The 26217-nt window shown below is 39.3% G+C and overlaps 1 protein-coding gene across 28 annotated transcripts in view; it reads right to left on the minus strand.

Moving 5' to 3' along the window:
* Positions 1-26217, minus strand: part of RABGAP1L (RAB GTPase activating protein 1 like) — an 857048-nt gene that overhangs the window by 113192 nt on the left and 717639 nt on the right. Inside the window, exons 1-2 of one of the 28 annotated variants that reach the window (XM_054552013.2) lie at positions 12380-12582; positions 9271-9484 (exon numbers count right to left, since the gene is read on the minus strand). In XM_054552013.2, coding sequence (XP_054407988.1) covers positions 9271-9381 — 111 coding nt within the window. In that variant the 5' untranslated portion in view covers positions 9382-9484; positions 12380-12582. 28 annotated transcript variants of the gene reach the window in all.

Below are 26217 nucleotides of genomic sequence, written 5' to 3' on the forward strand. Positions count from 1 at the left end.
GCTTGACACATTTATTAATTTACTGCCCCTCTTAAGGAAACTGAAACTAGAAGGCATATGGATTTCAGAATTCTGATGCAAACAAAGAGCATTAAAGGCCTTAAAGCAAAATTGATAATGGAAGTTTTAAGTAAAAACAAATGTTTAAGTTAGTATGTAGCAATTTTTATCCTTCTTCTCCTGAACCAACTTTTTCTATAAACTAACTACAGCCCTGACTGTGTCGGATAAGAGGGCTTCTATATTTCAGCCTGCTAGAAATCCTATTGTGGGCATTACAATTATAGGGCTATACTGTTTTATTTTGTTTGCTGTAAATCCTGTTTGTAAATAAGCTTGAAGTCCTTGCAATGAGTTTGAGTACTACAATTTGACTACATGTTGAGCTTGCGCACTGTGGTGAGTTTTGATGTAATATTGGTTTCTCGCTGGGCGCGGTGGCTTACACCTGTAATCCCAGCACTTTGGGAGGCCGAGGCGGGAAGACCACCTAAGATCGGGAGGTCGAGACCAGCCTGACCAACATGGAGAAACCCTGTCTCTACTAAAATTTCAAAATTAGCCAGGCATGGTGGTGCACGCCTGTAATCCCAGCTACCCGGAGGCTGAGGCAGGAGAACTGCTTGAACCTGGGAGGCACAGGTTGCAGTGAGATGAGGTCATGCCATTGTACTCCAGCATGGGCAACAAGAGCAAAACTCTGTCTCAAAAAAAAAAAAATTGGTTTCTCTAATAATTTAATCATCATTTTGTTTTTTTTTTTTTTGAGATGGAGTCCCGCTCTGTCGCCCAGGCTGGAGTGCAGTGGTGCGATCTCGGCTCACTGCAAGCTCCACCTCCCAGGTTCACGCCATTCTCCTGCCTCAGCCTCCCGAGTAGCTGGGACTACAGGCACCCGCCACCAGGCCTGGCTAATTTTTTGTATTTTTAGTGGAGATGGGGTTTCACTGTGTTAGCCAAGATGGTCTCGATCTCCTGACCTCGTGATCCACCTGCCTCAGCCTCCCAAAGTGCTGGGATTACAGGCGTGAGCAACTACGCCTGGCCTTAATCATCATTTTAAATTTCTGTTAACCAGGCCAGGTGTGGTAGCTGACGCTTGTAATCTCAGCACTTTGGGAGGCCGAAGGGGGAGGATCACTTGAGCTCAGGAATTCCAGATCAGCCTTGTCAACATAGTGAAACCCCATCTCTACAAAAAATAAAAAATTAGCCAGGCATGGTGACATGCACCTGTACACCTAGCTACTTGGAAGGCTAAGGAGAGAGGATCACCTGATCCCAGGAGGTTGAGGCAGCAGTGAGTGACAGACCTTGTCTCATTCATTCATAAATAATAAAAGAATCAATTTGGAATAATAACTAACATACACATGCCACTTTCTATGTGCTAGGTATCCAGTGCTTTACATATATTGACTTAATTAATTTTCTTAAGTGCTTTACATATATTACTGATTTAATTTAAATTTAAACTTAATTTTTATTTAATCTTACAGGTACTACTAACATGATTCTGTAAGAGTTAAAGAAAGAGGAAAGAAACATGAAACACAGCTTGACAGTTAAAGATAGGTTTACTTTAGATAAAACATGAGAGGGGCTTCTGGCCGATTTCAGTCAGGAGTACTTTCTCTTACAGACTCCAATTTTACAGATGAGAAAAATGAAGTTTGAGATTAAGTAATCTGCCCAAAGTCATACAGCTAATTGCAGGTGAGGTAGGATTGGACCCAGGCAGTTTAGTCTGAGTGTGTGCTCAGGGGCTCTGCTCTATACTATCACAAAACTCACCTTATTCGGTCAGATTCTCACCAAAGAAATATGGAGTTGTGATTCAGATGGTAGAACTATAAATCTGGATGCTGTGTAGCAGCAATATTCTGCCATAGAAACAAAGAAGCCGAGAACTTGGAGACAGAGAAATAAAGTAGATGTCAAGAGAGAAGTTTTAATTAGATGGCAAGAGATAAGGAGAATGGTTGCCAGCATCAGTCCAGTACCAGCTCTGTTGCCTAGATGAACTGCCCTTGCATTTAAAGGAACACATCTTGCTGTCCACGTGATAAAATCCCTTTCTTGTTTAAGATAGCACAAGATTTTATTACTTGCAACTATAAGAACCTTAACTCATTAGAACTGAATCAACCAAATGACTGGTTGGATGCTTGAACTGAACTGAAATTGATAAAGTAGTGCCAAAATATGCACTTGCTATGTAACAATGAGAATAAAAAATATTCAGATAACATTTTTTTAAAAATATGGATGAATCTTAATTGTTATGTTTATTCTAATCAATATTTGAAATGTATATCTAGTAAAGATTTAGAAATAACAGTATTGATTTTATTGTTTTCCCCATCTCTGACATATGGAATTGCTCTGAATTTTGTTTTTTAATTTGGCATGCTTGATGAAATCTGTGCCAATCCGATAAGGAGGAAGTAATTACAGAATGCTTACCTTCATCTCCCATTTATAGAACAGAGAAACTGTAGCTCCAAGAAAGAGCTCCCTTCCTTTGCTGGCACAGTGCTGCTATTTTGGTTTCTGTCAGTTAAGAATATCTATCCAGTGCCAATATAGTATAGCCATGTGTTAGTCTGGTTAAATGGCTTTTGTTAAAGGGCAGTGTTCTAACCACTGGACAATCAATTCTCTTACCGTGATACTGTGACCTCGAATTTCTAGATGTGGAACATCGTAAAGCCAGAATGGGTCATTTTTCTTCCATTCTATTCTTGATAACCTAACTTTCCCATTCCCAAAGACTTTTGACACTATAACAGTCTCCACTTTTGTACGGCTGGAAGCTTAATTTTCAATTTATCTCAATCATTTACTCTTCTCATAACATCAGTTGCTGCTTCTTCCTAAATAATATTAATGTATATTCCCTTTGTGAGAACTAACCAACATGTGTAGACTAATTTCTTTATTTACACTCCCACTGTCAAGTGTCTAAGTCCGGACACTTGTCATTTCTTTTTACTTGCATTGCTCTAATGTCCTTTACAATTTTTTCCTTGGTCAATGTCGGCTCTGCCAGTCCATTACTGCAAGATTCCTGCTGCAGTAATTGATCTCATCTAGTCATCAGAAGGTTTGGCCTATATATACTCCCTTCTATTGGTTCTACATTGCCTTCCCACCCTTCTGAGCTCAAACCTAAGATCTTCAGCACCATCTTCAGGGCAGAAGGCTTCAAGTTTCCTGTAGGACTGGTATCCTGATAGTGATTCCCTAATCAAGCAAAGTAATTCTCCAGGGTAACCTAACTAGTTCATTTTCTCCTTTTGTCCTTCCAACTCCTCCTGTGTCTCCAGGGTGCCTTATCTATTCATCCCACTTCTTCCTTTAGACCTTCTCCAAATAGTCTGATTAGCTCCTCCCTTATTAGAAAAGGAGACAATTAGTTACAGCTTTCACTGTGCTAAATACTTTACAAGTGCTCTCAAATAACCTCATGGTATTCCAATGAGGTAATACTATTATGTCTCTGTTTTCAGACGAGAAAACTAAGGCTTAGAGAAGTTACTTAGCTCACTGGTAAGTAGCGAATCTAAAACTTGAACTGAGAACTGTGTAACTTTAAAACCCCCAGTAGAGGCCAGGCGTGGTGGCTCACGCCTGTAATCCCAACACTTTGGGAGGCCAAGGCTGAGGTGGGCAGATCAACTGAAGTCAGGAGTTCGAGACCAGCTTGGCCAACATGGTGAAACCCCATCTCTACTAAAGATACAACAATTAGCCGGGCATGGTGGTATGTGCCTGTAGTCCCAGTTACTCAAAAGGATGAGGCAAAATTGTTTGAACCTCGGAGGTGGAGGTTGCAGTGAGCAGAGATCAAGCCACTGCACTCCAGCCTGGGTGGCAGAGCCATACTCTGTCTCCAAAAAAAAAAAAAAGTTCCTATGTTCTGCTAGTAGTGACTAGGCTTTTGTTTAGGTTATCACAGTAAACAATATTGGTCTAGGTAATTTCTAAATTTGCTCATGTGTGTATGATATGGAAGACATAAGAAGTTATGCTTGGCTTCCTTCTTGTTTTTTCTTATCTGTAATTTATGTAAAGGGGTCTGTGATTTTCTTGCATCATCATTTATTTTTAAGGACTCAATAGGATATAATCATATTTTCCAAAGTGTGGATAGAGAGATTTCTGAATTCAATTTAGTGGGTCATAAACAATTAAAGCCTTTAAACAATTGAATAGAACAGAAAAATCCCCTTCATACGTAACATGTGGCAACAGTAGGTATTGTTTAGTCAAATTTTCTTTCAGTTTTGTGTGTGTAACAGCTTGCAATGTATATTTTACTACAGATTCCTATCAAAAACATAAGAAAGACACAGGGTTACTTATGAATAAGAAAAAAATGCAGTATCCACACCTGAGAACCACTGTATTTAATGGGATTTTTACCATTCAAGGAATCAAAACACCTCCCATTATGTAACAAAGTCCAATTACAGAAAGATATTTAATTAAGCCTATACTAAGAAAGTTTCTAAATACCCTTAATAATGAACCCAAACCTAAGGAGGATTTTATAACTTAGCAAGAGTGTAATTTGCTTCACAGTGCAGTTATCAGATTGAGAAGCAATTTTATACTGTAGAAAATCTGAGAATTTCTTTCATTTGATTTAAAATGTTCATCTTGGCTGGGCACAGTTGCTCATACCTGTAAGCTCAGCACTCTGGGAGGCTGAGGTGGGCAGATCAACTGAGGTCAGGAGTTTGAGACCAGCCTGACCAACATGGAGAAACCCCGTCTCTATTAAAAATACAAAATTAGCCGGGCATGGTGGCACATGCCTATAGTCCCAGATACTCAGGAGGCTGAGGCAATAGAATCTCTTGGACCCAGGAGGCAGAGATAGCGGTGAGCTGAGATGGTGCCATTGCACTCCAGCCTGGGCAACAAGTGCAAAACTGCGTCTCAAAACAAAAAAAAACAAAATGTTTGATGAAAAAATGTTCATCTCAAAGCAAAAAATTCAATATGGAATTAAAAGCAAATGAGGCCGGGTATGGTGGCTCACACCTATAATCCCAGCACTTTGGGAGGCTGAGGCGGGTGGGTCACTTGAGGTCAGAAGTTCAAGACAGCCTGGCAAACATAGTGAAATTCTGTCTCTACTAAAAATACAAAAATTAGCTGCGCATGGTGGCTAGAACCTGTAATCCTAGCTACTGGGGAGGCTTAAGCAGAAGAATTGCTTGAACCCAGGAGGCGGAGGTTGCAATGATCCCAAATAGTGCCACTGTACTTGAGCCTAGGTGACAGAGCGAGACTCCATATTAAAAAAAAACAAAAACAAAAACAAAAAAACAAATGATATATATTTTTATCTTGCACAATTTTAGAATAACTTTTCCAGATGAACCAAACCCAAATATTACCTCCAAAAGACGATTTTAAATTTCAAATCTGATAAAACTAAATATCTTCAGAAAGTTTTATAATACCCCAAGATCTGCATTATTTAAAAGTTTGATATATAAAACAATATTATGTGTTTCTATCAACTCCAAGGATTTTCCATATTAGTCAACAGATTCTATTTAAAAATGAGCTACATGGTTAGGAGTGGGAATTCCCTTTGGTGCAGCTAGGGTTGCATTGAGGCATAATATACACACAATCTACAAATGGAAGAGTGTTTCCTGATAAACACATTTATATTAATTCATTCATTTTTTTCTCCCTCCCAGTCTCTTATGTGCCTGCGTCCATACACATACACACACACAATGTCCTATACTTATTGAGCATAGGATGTTCCCTATGACTTGGTCACTGTCCACCTCTTCAGCCACCACTGTCCTCTACACTCTGCTACTTCACATCTCTGTATTTGTTTCTTCTCTCCTTTGGCCTAGAAAACTCCTGTTAGTTTTTGAAGACTCAGCTCAGACCTCTTAAGAGGCTCTTGGCTGGGTGTGATGGTTCATACATGTAATCCCACCACTCTGGGAGGCTGAGGTAGGAGGACTGCTGGAGCCCAAGAGTTCAAAACCAGCTTGGGCAACATTGCAAGACCCTACCTCTTTAAAAAAAAAAAAAATTAGCCAGGGGCAGTGATGTGCACCTGTAGTCGCAGCTACTCAGAAGAGGCTGAGGTGGGAAGACTGCTTGAGCCCAGGACTTTGAGGCTGCAGTGAGCTATGATCACAACACTGCACTCAGGCCTGGGTGACATTGGTGAGACCTTGTCTCAAAAAAGGAAGAGAGGGAGGGAGGAAGGAAGAGAGGGAGGGAGGGAGGGAGGGAGGGAGGGAGGAAGGGAGGGAGGGAGGGAGGAAGGGAGGGAGGAAGGGAGGGAGAAAGAAGGAAAGAAAGAAAAGAAAAAAAGAGAATTCTGTTTCATTTCTTTATGATGGTCCTGTCAAGATCCTCTTTTTTTTTTTCTGTAGAGATGAGGTCTCTCTATGTTGCCTATGCTGGTATTGAATTCCTGGGTTCAAGGAATCCTCTTCCTCTTGCATTGGCCTCCCAAAGTGTTGAGATTACAGGCATGAGTCACAGCACATGGCCATAATTCCGAATTCTCTGGATAAGCTTTCATGGTGGAATATTGTAAAATCAATGACTAAAATAAAATTTAAAGATTATCTACAACCATGGATTATCCTATCCTGATTCAGTTATAGTGTATATTGTAGTTAACTAGGGGGTTGGCAATAATCTTCATATAATATATGTAATTATAAAAACATATATTATATACATTATACAAGGAAAGCATGCAACAGGCCAGATGTTTCTCTATTAACACTTCCAGAAATATATTATTATTATTATTTCTTTTTTTTGAGACAGTCTTGCTCTGTCTCGGCTCACTGTGACATGTGACATCCACCTCCTGGGTTCAAGCATTTCTCATGCCTCAGTCTCCTGAGTAGCTGAGATTATGGGCACACGCCACCATGCCTGGCTGATTTTTGTTATTTTTAGTAGAGACAGGGTTTCACCATGTTGGCCAGGTTGGTCTTGAACTCCTGGCCTCAAGTGATCTGCCCGCTTCAGCCTCCCAAAGTGCTGGGACTACAGGCGTGGTCCACCACACCTGGCTGAGTATATTACAGTTTTATTAAGTATATTACAGTTTTATATCTGTTTTGCTTTTTGCAAATCTTTTTGCTTTTTTTTGTCTTCCAGCTGATTCTTTTAAACTACATCTCTACAAAAGTGGAGAGAATATAATGAATCACTATGTATTAATACTTATCACCCAGTTTCAATAATTATCAACACATAATCTACTGGTTCATTTTGAATCTCTGCAGACATTTCATCCAAAACTATTCAATATATATCTCTAAATGACCATTTTAAAAAATCATAGTATCAGCCAGGTGCAGTGGCTCACACCTGTAATCCCAGCACTTTGGGAGGCCAAGGTGGGTGGATCATGAGGTCAGAAGTTTGAGATCATCCTGGCCAACATGGTGAAACACCATCTCTACTAAAAATACAAAAAAATGGCTGTGCACCGTGGCTCACGCCTGTAATCCCAGCACTTTGGGAGGCCGAGGTGGGTGGATCACAAGGTCAAGAGATTGAGACCATCCTGGCCAACATGGTGAAACCCTGTCTCTACTAAAATACAAAAATTAGCTGGGCATGGTGGTGTGCACCTGTAGTCCCAGCTACTCGGGAGGCTGAAGCAGGAGAATCACTTGAACACTGGAGGCGGAGGTTGCAGTGAGCTGAGATTGTGCCATTGCACTCCAGCCTGGGAAACAGAGCGAGACTCCATCTTAAAAAAAAAAAAATAGCCGGGCATGTTGGCAGGTGCCTGTAGTCCCAGCTACTCAGGAGGTTGAGGCAGGAGAATCGCTTGAACCTGGGAAGGCGGAGGTTGCAGTGAGCCGAAATCGTGTCACTGAACTCCAACTTGGGCAACAAGAGGGAGACTCCGTGTCAAAAAAAAAAAAAATCAATGTACAAAAAATTACATAATTCTCTTAATATCATTATTAAATACCTAATGAGTGGTCAAATTTTTCCCAATTATCTTACAGATCTTTTTATACTTTGTTCAAATTAGCATTTAAACAAGGTTGATTTATTGCATCTGGTTGATATAACCCTTAAGTCTTTTAAAATCAATCTACAGCTTTCTCCTTTATTTTTTTATTTTTACTTTTTGTAATTTGTTTTTTCAAGAAATAGCCATGTTTTTAAGGTTCCTGTGCCTTAAAATAGAGAAGTAGGGCTTCATACTAGTTAGGTTTAAATGTTATGATATACTCTTTCATTCTGTTGTTTGTGATGAGTCATATTAAATATAATAAACAAGAAATTACTACAATTGTAGTTAAAAAGTTGATTTTGGGGGCCGGGCGTGGTGGCTCATGCCTGTAATCCCAGCACTTTGGGAGGTGAGGCGGGCAGATCACCTGAGGTCAGGAGTTTGAGACCAGCCTGGCCAACATGGAGAAACCCCATCTCCACTAAAAATACAAAATTAGCCAGGCATGGTGGCGCATCCCTGTAATCCCAGCTACTAGGGAGGCTGAGACAGGAGAGTCGCTTGAACCCAGGAGGCAACGGTTGCGGTGAGCCAAGAACATGCCATTGCACTCCAGCCTGGGCAATAGGAGCGAAACTCCATCTCAAAAAAAAGTTAGTTTCAGAGGTATAGATCGTTGATATCTTAAACTCAATAGCCATTATAATGATGACATCTAAGAGAAGAAACAATAAACACTTGCAAGAACTTCCATTTTTGATTATGCCAGGACGTGCACACACACTAAGATCCTTAGAGAATGGTACCTTTTTTTTACAAATATTAAAGCCAAACTAAAATTGTACTGTTATTTTCCTAATAGTTCTTCTTAGTAATAATTTAAGACCCTGAAAGTTACCTGATTTTTAGGTAGCTCAATTCTCAGTTGATATTATGACTCACTGGTAGAAATGTTACACTTCTATGAGCCTCAATTGTATGCTATGTAAATATAACTAGCCTCTACCTGATAATTATATACATATTTACAAGGCAGAAACTTAAGACAAAGTGATATTTGGCACTCTAAAATTCCTCTCAACCTCATTATATATGAAAGCATAAGCCTAACATTTTAAGTGTGCTACTGTTATATAAGTGTTTAATTAAGTAAATAAATCTTTGAAAACCTGTAGACATAACACAAAGCCAACAGCAAGTTATGCCTCAGTTGCTACAGGAGTATAGATATCATGTTAGAAAAGAAAATATAGTCCTAGAGTAGTGTGCAAGGCACCACCTACCATAGATCTGGGCTTGCTGATGGCCACCAGACTAGTGAGGAAGTCTTCATCGTGCAGCTGGCTGAAAACATGGGCGTCATAGGCTACCATAATGGAGATTTCTTCCATCATCTTGCCAGCTGGCCTTTCCACAGCAGCAGCTGCTGTCCCAGCTCCAGACCAGACTATCCAAGGAAAAATCCTACTGCAGCTCAGTGCCAGTGTACACACCCACCTGAGTTCGAGGGGGTGGAGTGTCAAAAATCCAGAAAGAAAGAGAAAGAAAGAAAAAAAAAGCGGCTGCTATCACAGGCTTGGCTAGCAATTCACCCCTAGTAGGAAACTAAAGGAGGTTTCTTATCTATGCAGGAAGTATACACTACAAACACCTTCTGCATTTATAACAGAGAAGCTGGAAAATTCAGTTTTTGGAAACCTTTAAACTTCAAAAAAGAAATAAAGTTTCCTAACTAGAAATATCCTATAGCAACAACAACAACAACAAAAAACTGATTTGTGTTATGTTCTTGGTAATTAAAAATTTTCATAATAGCTCGTCTTCTTACTGCAGTATTATTACATGAAGATTGTTCTTGGAGGACAGGTAAATTTTCTTAGTGTTCTTACCACTTATTTTTTCGTAATCTTAGAAAATAAACAGATGAAAACCATTTTAATTTCTCAGAATTTAAAGAATTCATAGTACAGTTACAAGTGATCTCCTGAAGTATGAAAAAAAAAATTTTCCCCTCTGAGTATTTCTGTTAAAGAAAAAAAATGCCAAAACATAAAAATGAAACAGGGACAGCAATATCAATTAATAATCATTACTCCCTTTTCCTACTAAAAAAAAATAAGTATTTTAAGCATAATTTAGTTTTGTGTTGTTATTCAGAAAGCAATACAAGGGTCTCATTTATAAACTGGTTGTTTTGCTCCCATAGATAAAAGTTCTCTTCATCTTTTATCTTTAAGGCTAGAGGTTTCTTTTAATTATTCAAATCAGTAGATAGCCATTAACCGTTGGTAGCTTAACCACCAGTAGTGCTTTCTAAATTACAGCTGGAGACCATAAATGAACTGCCATATTTCCAGATGAAAAGTTTGAAAGCTGCCCATAATCACCATTACAAAGTTACTTGATCAGGAAATATAATGTATACTAATTTCATGGAAAAAGATTAAGCAAATAAAAATGAGGGGAAGACAGATAAGGCTTCTCTGAAGTTGTTTTTCAATATTCCTAATTAAGCTAGTATCTTCCCTGCTTTTTCTAGATCATGACACTGCAGTACTTACTATGAGAAATATTCTTTGTTAGAACTAGAAATTAATTTGGCAATGTTTGTCTAAAATCAAAAGAAATAAGTTGAAATAAAACATTTCAACCGGTTGAAATGTTTAGTCTTCATTACCAATAGCAGGATTATGTTATCTAAATTTGTTTGCTTTTCAGAAAACAAAACTCAGAATGAGATCTATAGTGTTATTTTCTCATGTTTTCCAAAAGTATTTTTTTCATCTACATTAACATGATTACTTATATAACACCTTGTCCCATTTAAATGTAATTAGTAGAGTTTTACAACTGCTATAGCATTCTAGCTTATAAGAGCGAGCACAAGGAAGGAGGGAAAAGCGCCTTATTGCTAGGAAACAAGCAAATCTAATAAGCTTATTTAAACAAAAAAATGCAATATTTTAAATAAATCCACAAGATTAAAACAGCTTCAAACTGTGTTTGACCCTTGTTGGAGTCAGTAAAGCATTTTTACTTCATTTTTGTTCTACAGTGCTGCTTTGTCTGTTAAGCATTATTTTCGTTTACATTTTTTTCCTGCACATTTATCCTGACACTGACTAACCAGGTAAAAATTAAATGATAATCAGGAGACAAGGCATTATAAGGTGTCCAGGCAGTTCATACCTTTTAAACTCCTTATCTTTTCAGAAGTACTTTAAAAGATACTGTGAACCTCTTCATGCATTCACCAGCACCAGAAGATTTCAGATTATCTTGCAACATTTTCTAGATGTGAAAGCAATTCCTCTTGCTTTCATATTTTTCTTTGCTATACAGTGACTCAGAGCTTCCACACATGGATATCTGAATAAGGTGCACTGACAAAGACACCTGCTGTGGAAGGTAAAGAAAGTACTTCCCACAATGCCTTACTCCCTGCTGGCAACCACCCAGGGGCAAACAAGAGTTATAACCGCAGTTGAGCAGCGCCTATGCACCCTGGGAGAGTGCATTCAGCGTAACCATAGGTAATCCTCTTGGTTACGAAGAACCCTTATAACCCAAAAGAAAAGGACCAGAAAAAACAGTTTTAAATAGCACCTAGAGGTGCTGTACATTAAACTCATAAAACATTTACGGCATCAGGCTATAAGCATGCAAAAACATTTTTAGAAAAATAATCAAAGGTTTTAAAAATAGTTTAAGTTTACATACACAGAAACTAATAACTTCAAATAGTTCAGTCCTTTTAGAATTCTACACAGGTTCTTAGATAAATGTTTTTAAAAGCTTCTATAATTTATAACCTTCAACAGATTGTTCTAATTAGCCACAGTGACTAGAATTATTAATAACATGTCATTTCTAAACCCAAGTGGTCCTCTATTGTAGCTGCAGTGCACAGATTTTCTTGATCAAGGACACTCTAAGTTTGATTTGCAATCTTCGCCTTTTGTCACCCTTAAAATGTTCCTTAAAGTTTACTTTACTTTTCAGAGTCTGGGAAGGAAAAATTCAAGGTTTCGTTTCCCCTTATTAAGTGTACTATATTTGTGGTTCCAATGAAAAACATACTCTTTGAAAACTGATGATTAGAGAAACTGTCACTCTACTGTCATTTTCTCCAGTCTCAGAAATAACAGCTACACCAATACCCTCCAAAACTTCAGAAGCTATTGTACGCAGTCCTGTCTACGAACTCTTGTTTTACCATCCCCCCAACCCATTGATTCCCTGGGTTGTTTACACCTGAGTGTCTGCAGTTATCGCCTTCACACCACGCAACTGCATTGGAAAAAAAAAAAAAAAAAAGAAGGCAGTGGTGTGGAGAATTACCTGAGATCAAGGGCCGTGGTGTGGACGATACCATCTGCCGCTAAAACTTACCAGGAGAAGAGTATCAAACAGGCGACAGAAACCAGCCACACTCCCGGTAACCAAATAGATGGTCCCCAGTTCAAGCAGGAACTAGCTAGCTGTCTGTCCCCGGGCAAGTCATTTAACTTCGCTAGGTTTCAGTTTCCTCATGGTCATGTAAATTGAGAGGGAGAGAATAGATTCCTGGTTTCCACATGGGTATAGAAAGTCAAAAGCAATGTGTCCTATTCCTATTTCCTCCTATCAAATAGGTTTATTTCATAGAAGATAGAAATAGGTTTATTTCATAGAAGACAGAAATAGGTTTATTTGATAGAAGATATCAAATAGGTTTATTTGATAGAAGATATCAAATAGGTTTATTTGATAGAAGATATCAAATAGGTTTATTTGATAGAAATAGGTTTATTTGATAGAACCTATCAAATAGGTTTATTAGGTTTATAAACCCTTTCTGGATCTTATTAAGAAAATGTTTACGAATAAAATATCTCCAACGATTTTTAAATGTTGTTCTGAGATTTTACGCTGAAAGAGTATTCCATACTAGTAGCTAATTTTGTCCCAACAGTCATCCTTCTAGAACTGTTCTTTTTAACAAAAGCATACCTGGGTCATACTATGAGTCAAATCATCTATTCTCAAGTGTCAAATTTAGAAACAGCCGAAACAAAAATCAAGAAAAGCTTGAATAAGATGTGGCTATTTTTCTATTCTTGTGTTCTCTCCAATGCAGCAAAGTAGTTTCATTATGGGAGTAGCATTTTTTTATTCATCAGTCAAAGCAGCAAGTATAAAAATTATCTCACCTCACCTGTAATCCCAGAGCGCAGTGGCTCACACCTGTAATCCCAGCACTTTAGGAGGCTGAGGTGGGTGGGTCACGAGGTCAGGAGTTCGAGACCAGCCTGGCCAATACAGTGAAACCCCACCTCTACTAAAAATACAAAAATTAGCCCCACCTCTACTAAAAATACAAAAATTAGCCAGGCGTGGTGGCGCGCACTTGTAGACCCAGCTATTCAGGAGGCTGAAGCAGAATCGTTTGAACCCAGGAGGCAGGGGTTGCAGTGAGCCAAGATTGCGCCACTGCACTCCAGCCTGGACGACAGAGGGAGATTCCATCTCAGAAAAAAAAAAAAAAATTATCTCAACTCAGGAGAGTAGCAGTCAAGACCTTTTTCCTATATTTCATATTCTACTTGTTGAATATTGTCATCACATCACCCATAAAATCAGGATCAGATGGAAAGAAAGACAAAACAACTACAAGAGAAATATGGCTTAGGCCAGGCACGGTGGCTCATGCCTGTAATCCCAGCACTTTTGGAGGCTGAGGCGGGTGGATCACGAGTTCAGGAGTTGGAGACCAGCCTGGCCAACATGGTGAAACCCCGTCTCTAATAAAAATACAAAAAAATTAGCTGGGCATGGTGGTGTGTGCCTGTAGTCCCAGCTACTTTGGAGGCTGAGGCAGGAGAATCGCTTGAACCCAGGAGGCAGAGGTTGCAGTGAGCCAAGATTGTCCCACTGCACTCCAGCCTGGGCAACAGAGCGAAACTCCATCTCAAAGGAAAAAAAAATATATATATATATATATGGTTTAGAGGGCAGAAAGGTCTTCTGCAACCCCCATATAGATGGGTAGCACCCTGGAGAAACTGTTCCTCCTGCATGACTGGCCCTCCTCTAATCTTTCATGAACATTCTTCCAGATATTCCTAAATAACTCTATGCAAACATTCACAAAGTATACATGACTCAATGTTAAGGATCTCCAAAATGACAAAATATTCACAGTGTTCACAGTGAGATAAATAACTATAAGAAAGGCTGGTTGTGGTGGCTCACACCCATAATCCCGGGAGGCTGAGGGAGGACTGCTTGAGCCCAGTATTATAAAACCAGCCTGGGCAACATAGTGACACTAAATCTTTACAAAAAATTAAAAAATCAGCCAGGCATGGTAGCAAGTTCCTGTAGTCTCAGCTATTTGCGGGGAACCCAGGAGGTTCAGGCTACAGTGAACTGCAATTGTGCCACTACACTCCAGCCTGGGTGACAGAATAAGACGCTGCCTCTTAAAAAAAAAATAGAACTATAAGAAAGATAAAATTCTATAAATACATTCTTAATTACAGAAAATCAATATTCCAAGCAGGTTTCTATCTACTCTTAGCAGTGTACATTACAAAACCCATGTGCTCTAAGTGAGGTAACAAAAGAGAAAATATGAATGAGAAACCATAGAAATATCAGAAGAAAGCTTTTCAGAATTTGTATTTCAGAATAGTCTAGTAACACCTACTGAGTTTTTACAATGGGAAAAGAACAAGTAAAAGATAAGTAAACTTGTTATCTTTAAAATTATGCAAAGGTAAATAAAGAACACCATTATTCTTGTGTTGAATACCAGCCATTCAGCTCATTATCTTTCCTATCTCTCCTAGCAGTTGCTAGGAAAATTCAAAACCTCAGAAAACAGATTGTTCAAAAAAAGAAAAAAAAAAAACCCAGCATTAAACTAAAAAAAGAAAAACCAGTGGGACATAAATACTCGCTTAACAGGTATGCTGGGTATCTTGCTGCCTCATTTGCAACTCACCACAAAGAATGAGGGTGAGGTAGATCCCAGACTATGAAAGAATAGATGCAACTCTTTAACAATTCAGCTTTTTACCTCATTTGAAACTAAAATCCACCGCCATCACATTCACATTAAATTTTACCTAACCAAAAGTAAATGTTTCAAGTGCTTGTAAGCATTCACCGATATTTGTTATCACTCAAAATGAAGAGAGTTTCATATTTACCTGAAAACATGAGTAATGCTTCACTTTGTCTCATTTTGAGCAGAGTGCACAACTGAATTCTAATTACAAATAACGATACATTAATTTCTAAAGCATTCAAATAATTATTTAAAACATTTCACTAACAATCAAATGAAATGAAACCATTTCACATGATATTCGTTTTTTCATAAGATCAGAGCGTAGGTTTAGGGAACAGCAATAGGATTTCATGCAAGTGTCCATTTCTCTCAAGTTTTTCTCCCAGCCTGGATAACTCCCTTTCCAATGGGACCTCACATGCCTGCATTATGTTATACACTGGCAGCTTGCAGCAGGGCACTTGGTTAAAATCCTGCAGTTAAAACTTGACAGGTTTGATGGTATGTGAATTAAATCTTAATTTATTTTAAAAAAGCAACTCAGGCCAGGCGTGGTGGCTCATGCCTGTAATCTCAGCACTTTGGGAGGCCAAGGCAGGCAGATCACGCTGTCAGGAGTTCGAGACCAGCTTGGCCAACATGGTGAAACCCCGTCCCTACTAACAGTACAAAAATTATCTGGGCGTGGTGGCACATGCCTGTAATCCCAGCTACTCAGCAGCCTGAGGCAGGAGAATCACTGGAACCCGGGAGTCGGAGGTTGCAGTGAGCTGAGATGGCGCCACTGCACTCCAGCCTAGGCAACAGAGCAAGACTCTGTTTCAAAACAAAAAACAAACAAACAAACAAAAAAACTCAACATTTACTAAATGCTTATAATGTGCATAAGGGGGATTACAGATTTTGTAATCTAGTAATACAAATAATCTGTAACAATGAATATTTACTAAAAATGTTATAATAGGCCGGGCATGGTGGCTCATGTCTGTAATCCCAGCACTTTGGGAGGCCGAGGTGGGTGGATCACGAGGTCAGGAGATCAAGACCATCTTGGCTAACACGGTGAAACCCCGTCTCTACTAAAAATATAAAAAAAATTAGCCGGGCGTTGTGGCAGGCGCCTGTAGTCCCAGCTACTCGGGAGGCTGAGGCAGGAGAATGGCGTGAACCCGGGAGGTGGAGCTTGCAGTGAGCCAAGATCACACCACTGCACTCCAGCCTGGGCAACAGAGCGAGACTCCATCTCAAAAAAAAAAAAAAAAAAAAGTTATAATAGTGGCAGCTAATATTTAATAAGTATTCACTATGTCCTAAACACAAAATCTCATTTCATCTTCACTGTAAATCAATAAACTAGATACCATAATTATTCCTTTTTTGTAGATAATTAAAATATGGAGAAGTTTTGTGATTTGACTCAATACCTACAGCTAGAAATAGAGCTGCTAGGATTAAAAAACAGGTGTGTCTGTTTCTAGTGTGCAAGCTAAAGGATAAGGGAAGTAGGCAAACATATACCAGAATTAGCCATGTGCCAAACACTGCTGCTTCTCAAACACTGATGTCTCCTTCACACACATACATAGGTTACAGACTATAAAAAAAGCTATGTCTGTCATGTAATACAATAATTAGTGATATAGGACTGTAATAGAATGAAGTCCCTCTGCAGATGGGGAAGCCTTCACGGAAAAGATGGATTTAATTTAGATAGGCAAAGTGAAATCATTTTTTACAGGGAAAAATGAATTTAGAATGACTAGAGTGGTAAACTGATACTGGACACAGTAGGAGTTACAAAGGCAGATTTAAATTAGCCTATGGTAGTTTGCAAATATCAGGTCAACAAATTAGGCCAAAGCCAGTCATTGAAGATTACTAAATTCCTGCCTTTCTAGCTTCCATTTATGCCATTAGAGAAAGGAAGTGTGGGCTCCAGAATTTAGAATAACCTGGTTTGATACTGGGCTCTACCACTCACTGGCTATGTGACTGTCTTAGTCTGTTTGGGCTGCTACTAGAATAAAATACCATAGACTGGATAACTTATACACAACAGAAATTTATTTATCACATTTCTGGAGGGTGAAAGATTAAGGTGCTGGCAGATTTGGTGTCTGGTGGGAGTGGGTTTTCTAGTCACAGGCAGAGGTCTTCTCTCTGTGTCCTCACATGGTAGAATGAGGAAGGGGTCTCCTTGGAGTTTTTTTTATAAGGGCACTAATCTCATTCAAGAGAACTTAACCCACATGATCTAATCAACAGTCAAAGATCCCGTCTCTTAATATCATCACATTTGGGTATTTCAACATGCGAATTTTGGGGGGACACAAACATTCAGTCTATGGCAGTGACCATGAGCAAATTACATAAATTGTCTCACTCCTTGGTTTTCTCATCTGTATTAGTCCGTTTTCACACTGCTATGAAGAAAAACCCCAAGACTGGGTAATTTATAAAGGAAAGAGTTTTAATTGACTCACAGTTCTACATGGCTGGAGAGGCCTTGGGAAACTTACAATCATGGCGGAAGGGGAAGGGGAAGCAAGGACCTTCTTCACATGGTGGCAGGAGAGAGAAGGGAAAGCAGGGGAAATGCCAGACGCTTACAAAACCATCAGATCTTGTGAGAACTCACTCACGATCACAAGAACAGCATGGTGGATGCTGTTCCACTCACCTCCCATGATCCACTCCCCCATGATCCACTCACCTCCCTCCCTGGACATGTGGGGATTACAATTTGAGATGATATTTGGGCAGGGACACAGAGCCAAACCATATCATCATCCACAAAATAAGAAAATAGTAACAATGCAGTGAGGTACCTGACTCTGGAAAGCATTTGATTGATGTTTGTTGTTATTATCAATATTAATAAAAATGATGTATAGGGGGCAAAATTATTTGATGAAAACTAAAGAGAAGATGGAATTGTAACCTTTAGAAATGGGGCAGGGAGTGAGGTTCTCAGTATACGAGAACACAACCAATGCCTCCATTTTTTTTTTCGTATTTCCTTATCCAGGAGAGACGAATAACAGTGTCACACAATTTCAATCCTCTACCAATTTTCCATAAACAACGAAATCTTTCTGGACACTGATTTATTTGGGAGTAATGTGGTAATTTACATGAGTCCTTCTGTTAGAAATGATTGAGACAGGTTAGTGGAGGTGAAGTCTTGATAGGGAGGCCTGGGTGGGGCAGTGGGGCACAATCTCCTACAGTTTGCTGCCCTCTCCAGTTTCCTGACTACAATGCAAACAGAATTTAATCAATTACCTCTCATTAAATTGAATAACTATGAGAACAGGGAAAAAAGAGCATTTGTTATATAATGATATTAATCTATTGTAACCTGATCAACAAAACACCATTACTATGGGCTATCATGTGAAAATAAATAACCCTTCTTCATAACTATATTATAATAAGGTTTTCCACAGTTCATTTTTATCTTAAGAGTCAAAAGAAATACCCTGTGCAATGGTTTAGAGTAGCAGCTAACTCAGAAACTAAGAACTGACCAACAAACCACTTCATTTCAAAGATGTCAACTAAGTTTCCATCAGAGGTAAATGGGGAAGGGGGAGAGAAATAACACATATTTAAAACCTACTGTGCCAGGGAGGAGCCATAATTTCATTATCTCTTTTAGTTCTTACACAATACTTTGTAGCAGGTTTAATTATCCCAATTTTACAGAAAAGATACTTGCTCTAAGAGTTTAAGCAATTTAGGCTGGGTGCCGTGGAAATCATGCCTGTAATTCCAGCACTTTGGCAGGCCAAGGTGGGTGAATCGCCTGAGGTCAGGAGTTCGAGACCAGCCTGGCCAACATGGTGAAACCTCATCTCTACTAAAAATACAAAAAAAAAATTAGCTGGTCATGGTGGTGGGTGCCTACAGTCCCAGCTACTCGGGAGGCTGAGTCTTAACCCCAGGCGGCGGAGGCTGCGGTGAGCAGAGATCGTGCCACTGCACTCCAGACTGAGCGATGGAGCGAGACCTCATCAAAAAAAAAAGAGTTTAAGCAATTTAAAGTCACACTACTTTGGCTGGGCTCAGTGGCTCATGCCTGTAATCCCAGCACTTTGGGAGGCCGAGACGGGAGGATCGCCTGAGATCAGGAATTTGAGACCAGCCTGGACAACATGGTGAAACCCCATCTCTACTAAAAATACAAAAATTAGTCAGCCTGGTGGCAAGCACCTGTAATCCCAGCTACTTGGGAGGCTAAGGGAGGAGAATTGCTTGAACTCAGGAGGTGGAGGTTGCAGTGAGCTGAGATCACGTCACTGCAGTCCAGCCTGGGTGACAGAGCAAGACTCTGTCTCAAATAAATAAATAAGTCACACTACTACTAAATGAGAGTTATGATTAAACCCAAACATGTAATTACAAAGGCTCAGGTTTTTTCCCACCTACATCAGGTTTGTCACAAATGAAAGCGAGAGAAAAGACAGGAGATTCAATTCACTTTTGAATAGCCCATTTGGAAATCCTGAAATAGAAGTTTTAAAATTTCTAATGGTAGACTCTATATTTCTCTTATCTTAGTATTTTGCTCTTAATATTGTACCCTTATATAATGAAAATATGGGCTGAAAACTTATATTGCATCCAACAGTATCTATCTATCTTTTTTTTGTTTTGTTTTGTTTTTTTTGGCGTGATCTCGGCCCACTGCAACCTCCACCTCCCAGGTTCAAGCATTTCTCCTGCCTCAGCTTCCCAAGCAGCTGGGACTATAGGCGTACACCACCAAACCCGGCTAATTTTTGTATTTTTAGTAAAGACAAAGTTTCACCATATTGGCCAGGCTGATCTCGAATTCCTGACCTCGTGATCCGGCTGCCTCAGCCTCCCAACGTGCTGGGATTACAGGCGTGAGCCACCGTGGCCGGCTATCTATCATTTTTGAGACAGGGTTTCTCTCTGTTGCCCAGGCTGGAGTGCAGTGATGCATTTACAGCTCACTGCAGCCTCAACCTCCTGGGCTCAAGTGATCCTCCCACCTCAGCCTCCACAGTAATTGGGACTACAAGTGCCACCACTCCCAGCTAATTTTTAAATTAAAAAAAAAAATTTTTTTTTTTTTGAGACAGGGTCTCACTATTGTCCAGGGTGGAGTGCAGTGGCACGATCACAGCTCACTGCGGCCTCGACCTTCCAGGCTCAGGTAATCCTCCTCCCTCAGTCTCCCAAGTAGCTGGAACTACAGGCGTGCACTACCAAGCCTGGCTAATTTTTTATATTAGTAGAGAAGGGGTTTCACCATGTTGCCCAGGCTGGTCTCGAACTCATGAACTCAAGCCATTCACCCACCTCAGCTTCCCAAAGTGCTGGGATTACAGGTGTGAGCCACCATGCCTGGTCTGTAGTAGTATTTATTATATAAGGCATTCGCAAATATGAAGAGAAAGAAGACTGAAGGCAATTTATCAATTCCTCCTCAAGTTACTGATGAATGCAATACACATTAACAGACTGCTATAATAGAAAATATCATGTGAATTGAGGCAGCATTCTTGTCAGTGATGGCTTCCATGATGTTAAAAATTGGCTTTATGTATGCTTTAAGAGCAATAGTAAATTGCTTAATGGTCTAAAATAAAATAATAAAAAGATTTTCATAATTTTAAAACAGCTGTCATAGTGGTGGCAGTGGCAATGCCCAGAACATTCTAATTTCATTCATTTGAATGACAGTTTATTTTTTATGTCAAATCTAAAATATGTTTTTATATTTCTATAGATAGACATAGAGGGAAAGACGAGAGAAGGAGAAAAAATAAATGTTATGGTTGAAGTTTAAACTTTTTGAATATTGGCAGGCTGGCATCTCTCTCTCTCTCTCTCTCTCTCCCCCCCTCCCTCCCTCTCTCTCCCCTCCTGTCCTTCACTCTCTCTCAAACATACATACCTCTTAAAAATTATTTTTGTCCTACACTATTTGGCAGATATTGTCTTTGTATCAGATAACTTACTAAGTATGAATCTTTAAACTTCACTCTAGTTATCCTACATTGTTCTCTTTGTACAGTGGTTGACAATGCAAATGAGATATGAACACAGTTGAGATGTGAACATGATACCTATAGTCTTACAGATTGCAGTTTATAAATAAGCTCTATATTAGTCAATTGTAGATGAAATGTTCTATTATTTATAGTTACTATAGCTACTAATAATCTAATATTGCCTTTTTAAAAAAGTTATAGGTTCTTGCTATGTTGCCCAGGCCAGACTTGAATTCCTGGGCTAAGCAATCTTTCACCGCAGCCTCCCGAGTGGGTGGCACCACAGGTACAAGTTACTGTGCCTGGCAATATTGCTTTAAATACACTTTATTTTGTGATAGGGTAATGTCTTACTGAAGATACTCCATTAAAACAAAAAAATCTCTGATATGTATAGAGGACAATTAATCATTACACAAAATGATATCTTAGGAGTTCTTGCCTGTGAAAGAAAATATGCTATAAATTTGCCCAAAGCCTCTCTGCAAGATAGAATTCTAAAGCAGCCATTTTGTAAAGGAGCTTCATTCTGAGACAAAAATAACTCCTTGAAAGCACAGTTTCTCTTTAATGTAGACTCGCTTAACACTATTAATATAAGTTGCCTGTGTTCTTTTTTGAGAGGGAGTCTTGTTCTGTCACCCACACTGGAATGCAGTGGCACCATCCTGGCTCACTGCAACCTCCACCTCCTGGGTTCAAATAATCCCCTGCCTCAGCCTCACAAGTAGCTGGGATTACAGGCGTGTGCCATCATGCCCAACTATGTGTTCTTTTTACTGCTGATATTTTTGTGCAAGTGGCACGTGGTCTTCTTTTATTTATTTATTTATTTATTTATTTATTTATTTATTTAGAGACAGGGTCTCACTCTGTCACCCAGGCTGGAGTGCAGTGGCGCAATCTCTTGGCTTACTGCAGCATCAAACTTCCCGGGCTCCGGTGATCCTCCCACCTCAGCCTCCCAAGTAGCTGGGACCACAGGTGTGTGCCACCACATCCAGCTAATTTTTGTATGTTTTGTAGAGACAGGGTTTGGCAATGTTGTCTGGGCTGGTCTCAAACCCTTGAGCTCTGGTGATCCTCTCCCCAGGCTTCCCAAAGTGCTGAGATTACAGGAGTGAGCCACCACACTAGCCTGACACAAATGGTCTTTAATGTCTCAACACCACAGAATGCAAAGCGTGCAGTAAGAAAATTTGCTGATATTTTGTTTTTACTTCAGGGCAGTTGAACAGAAACACAGTTGATATGGTTTGGCTGTGTCCCCAGCCAAAGTCTCATATTGAACTGTAATCCAAATTGTAATTCCCATGTGCTGGGGGAGGGACCTCATGGGAGGTGATCAGATCATGGGGGTGGTTCCCCCATGCTGTTCTCGTGATAGTGAGTGAATTCTCATGAGATCTGATGGTTTTAGAAGGGGCTTTTCCCCATTTTGCTCGCATTCTTTTCCTTCCTGCCACCATGTGAAGAAGAACATGTTTGCTTCCCCTTCTGCATAATTGTAAGTTTCCTGAGGCCTCCCCAGCCATGCTGAACTATGAGTCAATTAAACATTTTTCCTTTATAAATTAACTAGTCTCTGGTATGTCTTTATTAGCAGCGTGAGAATGAACTAATATAAGAGTGAAGAAAATAGGTCTGAGATTTGGATAATAATACAGCTTTATATGTCATAATGGGGAGACTTAACCTTAGACAAGTAAACACACCAAGGCTAAATTAAGTATGACAGGACATTGCAAAATGACAGCACCACTCATACCCTCAAACCTTAGAAAACCCTTAGCTCAGATGACGCTTCTGAGATACTTCTGGGTCAAACAACCAAAAGTAAAACCATCATGTATACGTAATATCAACGACTTAAATTTAATTTCTAAATTCCTTCTCCTAAAACCTTAATGTATTTCCTCTAAAATAATTAGCTTACCATGAAAAAGAAATATTATAGAATTCTGTATCCAGTGAATTAGAAAACTTTTTTTTTTTTTCTGTGACAGAGTCTTGCTCTGTTGCCAAGGCTGGAGTGCAGTGGCACGATCTTGGCTCACTGCAACCTCTGCCTCCTGGGTTCAAGCAATTCTGCCTCAGCCTCCCGAGTAGCTAGGATTATAGGCACACACCACCACTTCTGGCTAATTTTTGTATTCTTAGTAGCGACAAGGTTTCACCATGTTGGTCAGGCTGGTCTCGAACTCTTGACCTCATGATCTGCCTGCCTTTGCCTCCTAAAGTGCTGGGATTACAGGTGTGAGCCACCGTGCCTGGCCAGAAAACATTTTTTTTTTTTTTAAGACGGAGTCTCACTCTGTCACCCAGACTGGAGTGCAGTGGCATGATCTCGGCTCACTGCAAGCTCCGCCTCCCGGGTTCACACCATTCTCCTGCCTCAGCCTCCCAAGTAGCTGGGACTACAGGCGCCCATCACCATGACTGGCTAATTTTTTGTCTTTTTAGTAGAGACGGGGTTTCACCATGTTAGCCAGGATGGTCTCGATCTCCTGACCTCGTGATCCGCCCGCCTCGGCCTCCAAAAGTGCTGGGATTACAGGCATGAGCCACTGCGCCCGGCCCAGAAAACACTTCTTAACTCAGAAAATATCATCGATAGGGTATTCTGTTAGAAAAGATTAACTAAAGTAAATGACAAATACAGCAATGCTACTAAGAGGTTGAAGGGAGAAAAAAGAAGTTCCCGTTAAATATACTGTTTTTCTTTCTTTTTTTTTTTTTGGCTACAAACACCTCATGTACAAATTAATTGTAAAAATGGAGGCCAGGCACAGTGGCTCACCCCTGTAATCCCAGCACTTTGGGACGCCGAGGTGGGTGGATCATTTGAGGTCAGGAGTTCAAGATCAGCCTGGCCAAGATGGTGAAACCCTGTCTCTACTAAAAACACAAAAATTTGCCAGGCATGGTAGGTGCACCTGTAGTCCCAGCTACTTGGGAAGCTGAGGCAGGAGAATCACTTGAACCCAGGTGGCAGAGGTTGCAGTGAGCCGAGATCGAGCTACTGCACTCCAACCTGGGCAACACAGCAAGACTCCATTTAAAAAAAAAAAATTAATCATAAAAATGCAGAAATCCGAAGAAATACCAAAGTGAAACAACTTCCTCTTGGATTTGATGGTTAATACACAAATATATAAATTTAAAATAAGTAAATCCTTCAAGCCTTTACTAGATACCTAGGTCTATTAGTTATTTAGGCAGTTGCTAAGCAACGTCCTCTTCCGTAGGGCTAAAGTGCATGAAATTAGCAGGTTTTCAGGAAAAGATAAATTGAATGAAAAATTAGGGAACACCCAAAAGGAAAAAGCATTAACTTGCTGATTAGCCTGTAAGAGAGGTTTAGTGACTTTTAGCAATAGTTTTTATGCATTTTGTTTTCTACTAGCACCAAATGAGATGGGTACTTTAACACATTAATATTTTAATTTTATCGAAACAGTGATCATTATACCCACTTCTACACTTAAAAACTTAATTATATAATTAAGGTATTGGATCAGGATAACTGGGGTATCCTGATCCAATGCCCCAATTACTACTATTAACAATGATCTCCATAGATCCCTTTCTCTAACAGTACTGTTTTTCAAATCACCAGTTTCAGGGTATGTCACACCCCTGGGTTTGTGCTTAAAAATATTTTGTTGTAACGTGAAATCAGTAAAAATACAGCTTCATGATGCTGCTTAGAAACTACTAGATCTCTCTTTGACAAGGGCACCAAGGAGAATACACAATGGGGAAAGGATAGTCTCTTCAATAAACGGTGCTGGAAAAACTGGATCTCCACATGCAAGAGAATGAAACTGGACCCTTATCTTATACCATAACAAACATTAACATGAAATATTTAAAGACTTAAATTTAAGACCTGAAATCACAAAACTCCTAGAAGAAAACTTAAGGGAAGAACTCCTTTACACTCATTTTGGCAATGATTTTTTGACACAAGCATAGGCAATAAAAGCAAAAATAAACATGTAGGACTACATCAAACTAAAAAGCTCTGCACAGAAAAGGAAACAGTCAACAAAATGAAAATGCAACCTAGAAAATGGAAGAAAATATTTCCAAACTATATATCTCATGAGGGATTAATATCCAAAATATTTAAAGAATTCATATAACTCAACAGCAAAACACCAAATAACCCAATTTAAAAATGGCCAAAGGACCTGAATAGATATTTTCCCAAATAAGTCATAAATATAGCCAGCAAGTATATGAAAAGGTGCTCAACATCATTAATCATTAGGGAAATACAAATCAAAACCATGAAATATTACCTCATACCTGTTAGGATGGCCATTATTAAAAAAAAAAAAAGAGATAACAATTGTTAGTGAGGATATGGAGAAAAGAGAACCTTTATACACTTTTGGTGGAAATGTAAATTGGCCCAGCTACTATGAAGAATAGTACAGAGGATCTTCAAATATAAAAAAATGGAACTACTGCAGCAATCCAACTTCTGGGTATGTAACCAAAGGTAATGAAATCAGCATAGTATCTCGAAGAGATATTTGCACTCCTACATTCGCTGCAGAATTATTCATAATGACAAAGATATAGAAATAACCTAAGCATCTGTTGATGGATGAATGGATACAAAAAAGGTGGTATATATATTTACATTTATAGATATACATAATAGGATATTATTCAGTCATAAAAAAGAAGGAAATCTTGCCCTTCATGACAACATGGATGAAGCTGGAAGACATTATGCTAAGTGAAATAAGCCAGACACAGAAAGACAAATATTATATGACTTCAGTTACAGATGGAATCTTAAAATGTCAAACTCACAGAAGCAGAGAGTAGAATGGTGGTTGCTTCTTGTTGGGGGATAAGATAGATGGAAAGATGTTGCTCAAAGGGCCCAAATTTCAGTTATAAGATGACAAAGTTCTGAGGATCTAATGTACAGTATGGTGACTACAAGTTAATGATACTCTACTGTATATTGAAGTTTGGTAAGGGAGATGTAGATTTGCTAGATCATAAGTGTTCCCACCACACACATACACACACACACGTTAACTATATGGGGTATTGGATGTGTTAATTAGCTTGACTGTGGTAATTATTTCACAATGTATGCATCATGTTATACACCTTAAATA

Source organism: Pongo abelii, chromosome 1 (genome assembly GCF_028885655.2).
Source record: "Pongo abelii isolate AG06213 chromosome 1, NHGRI_mPonAbe1-v2.0_pri, whole genome shotgun sequence".
NCBI lineage: Eukaryota > Metazoa > Chordata > Mammalia > Primates > Hominidae > Pongo > Pongo abelii.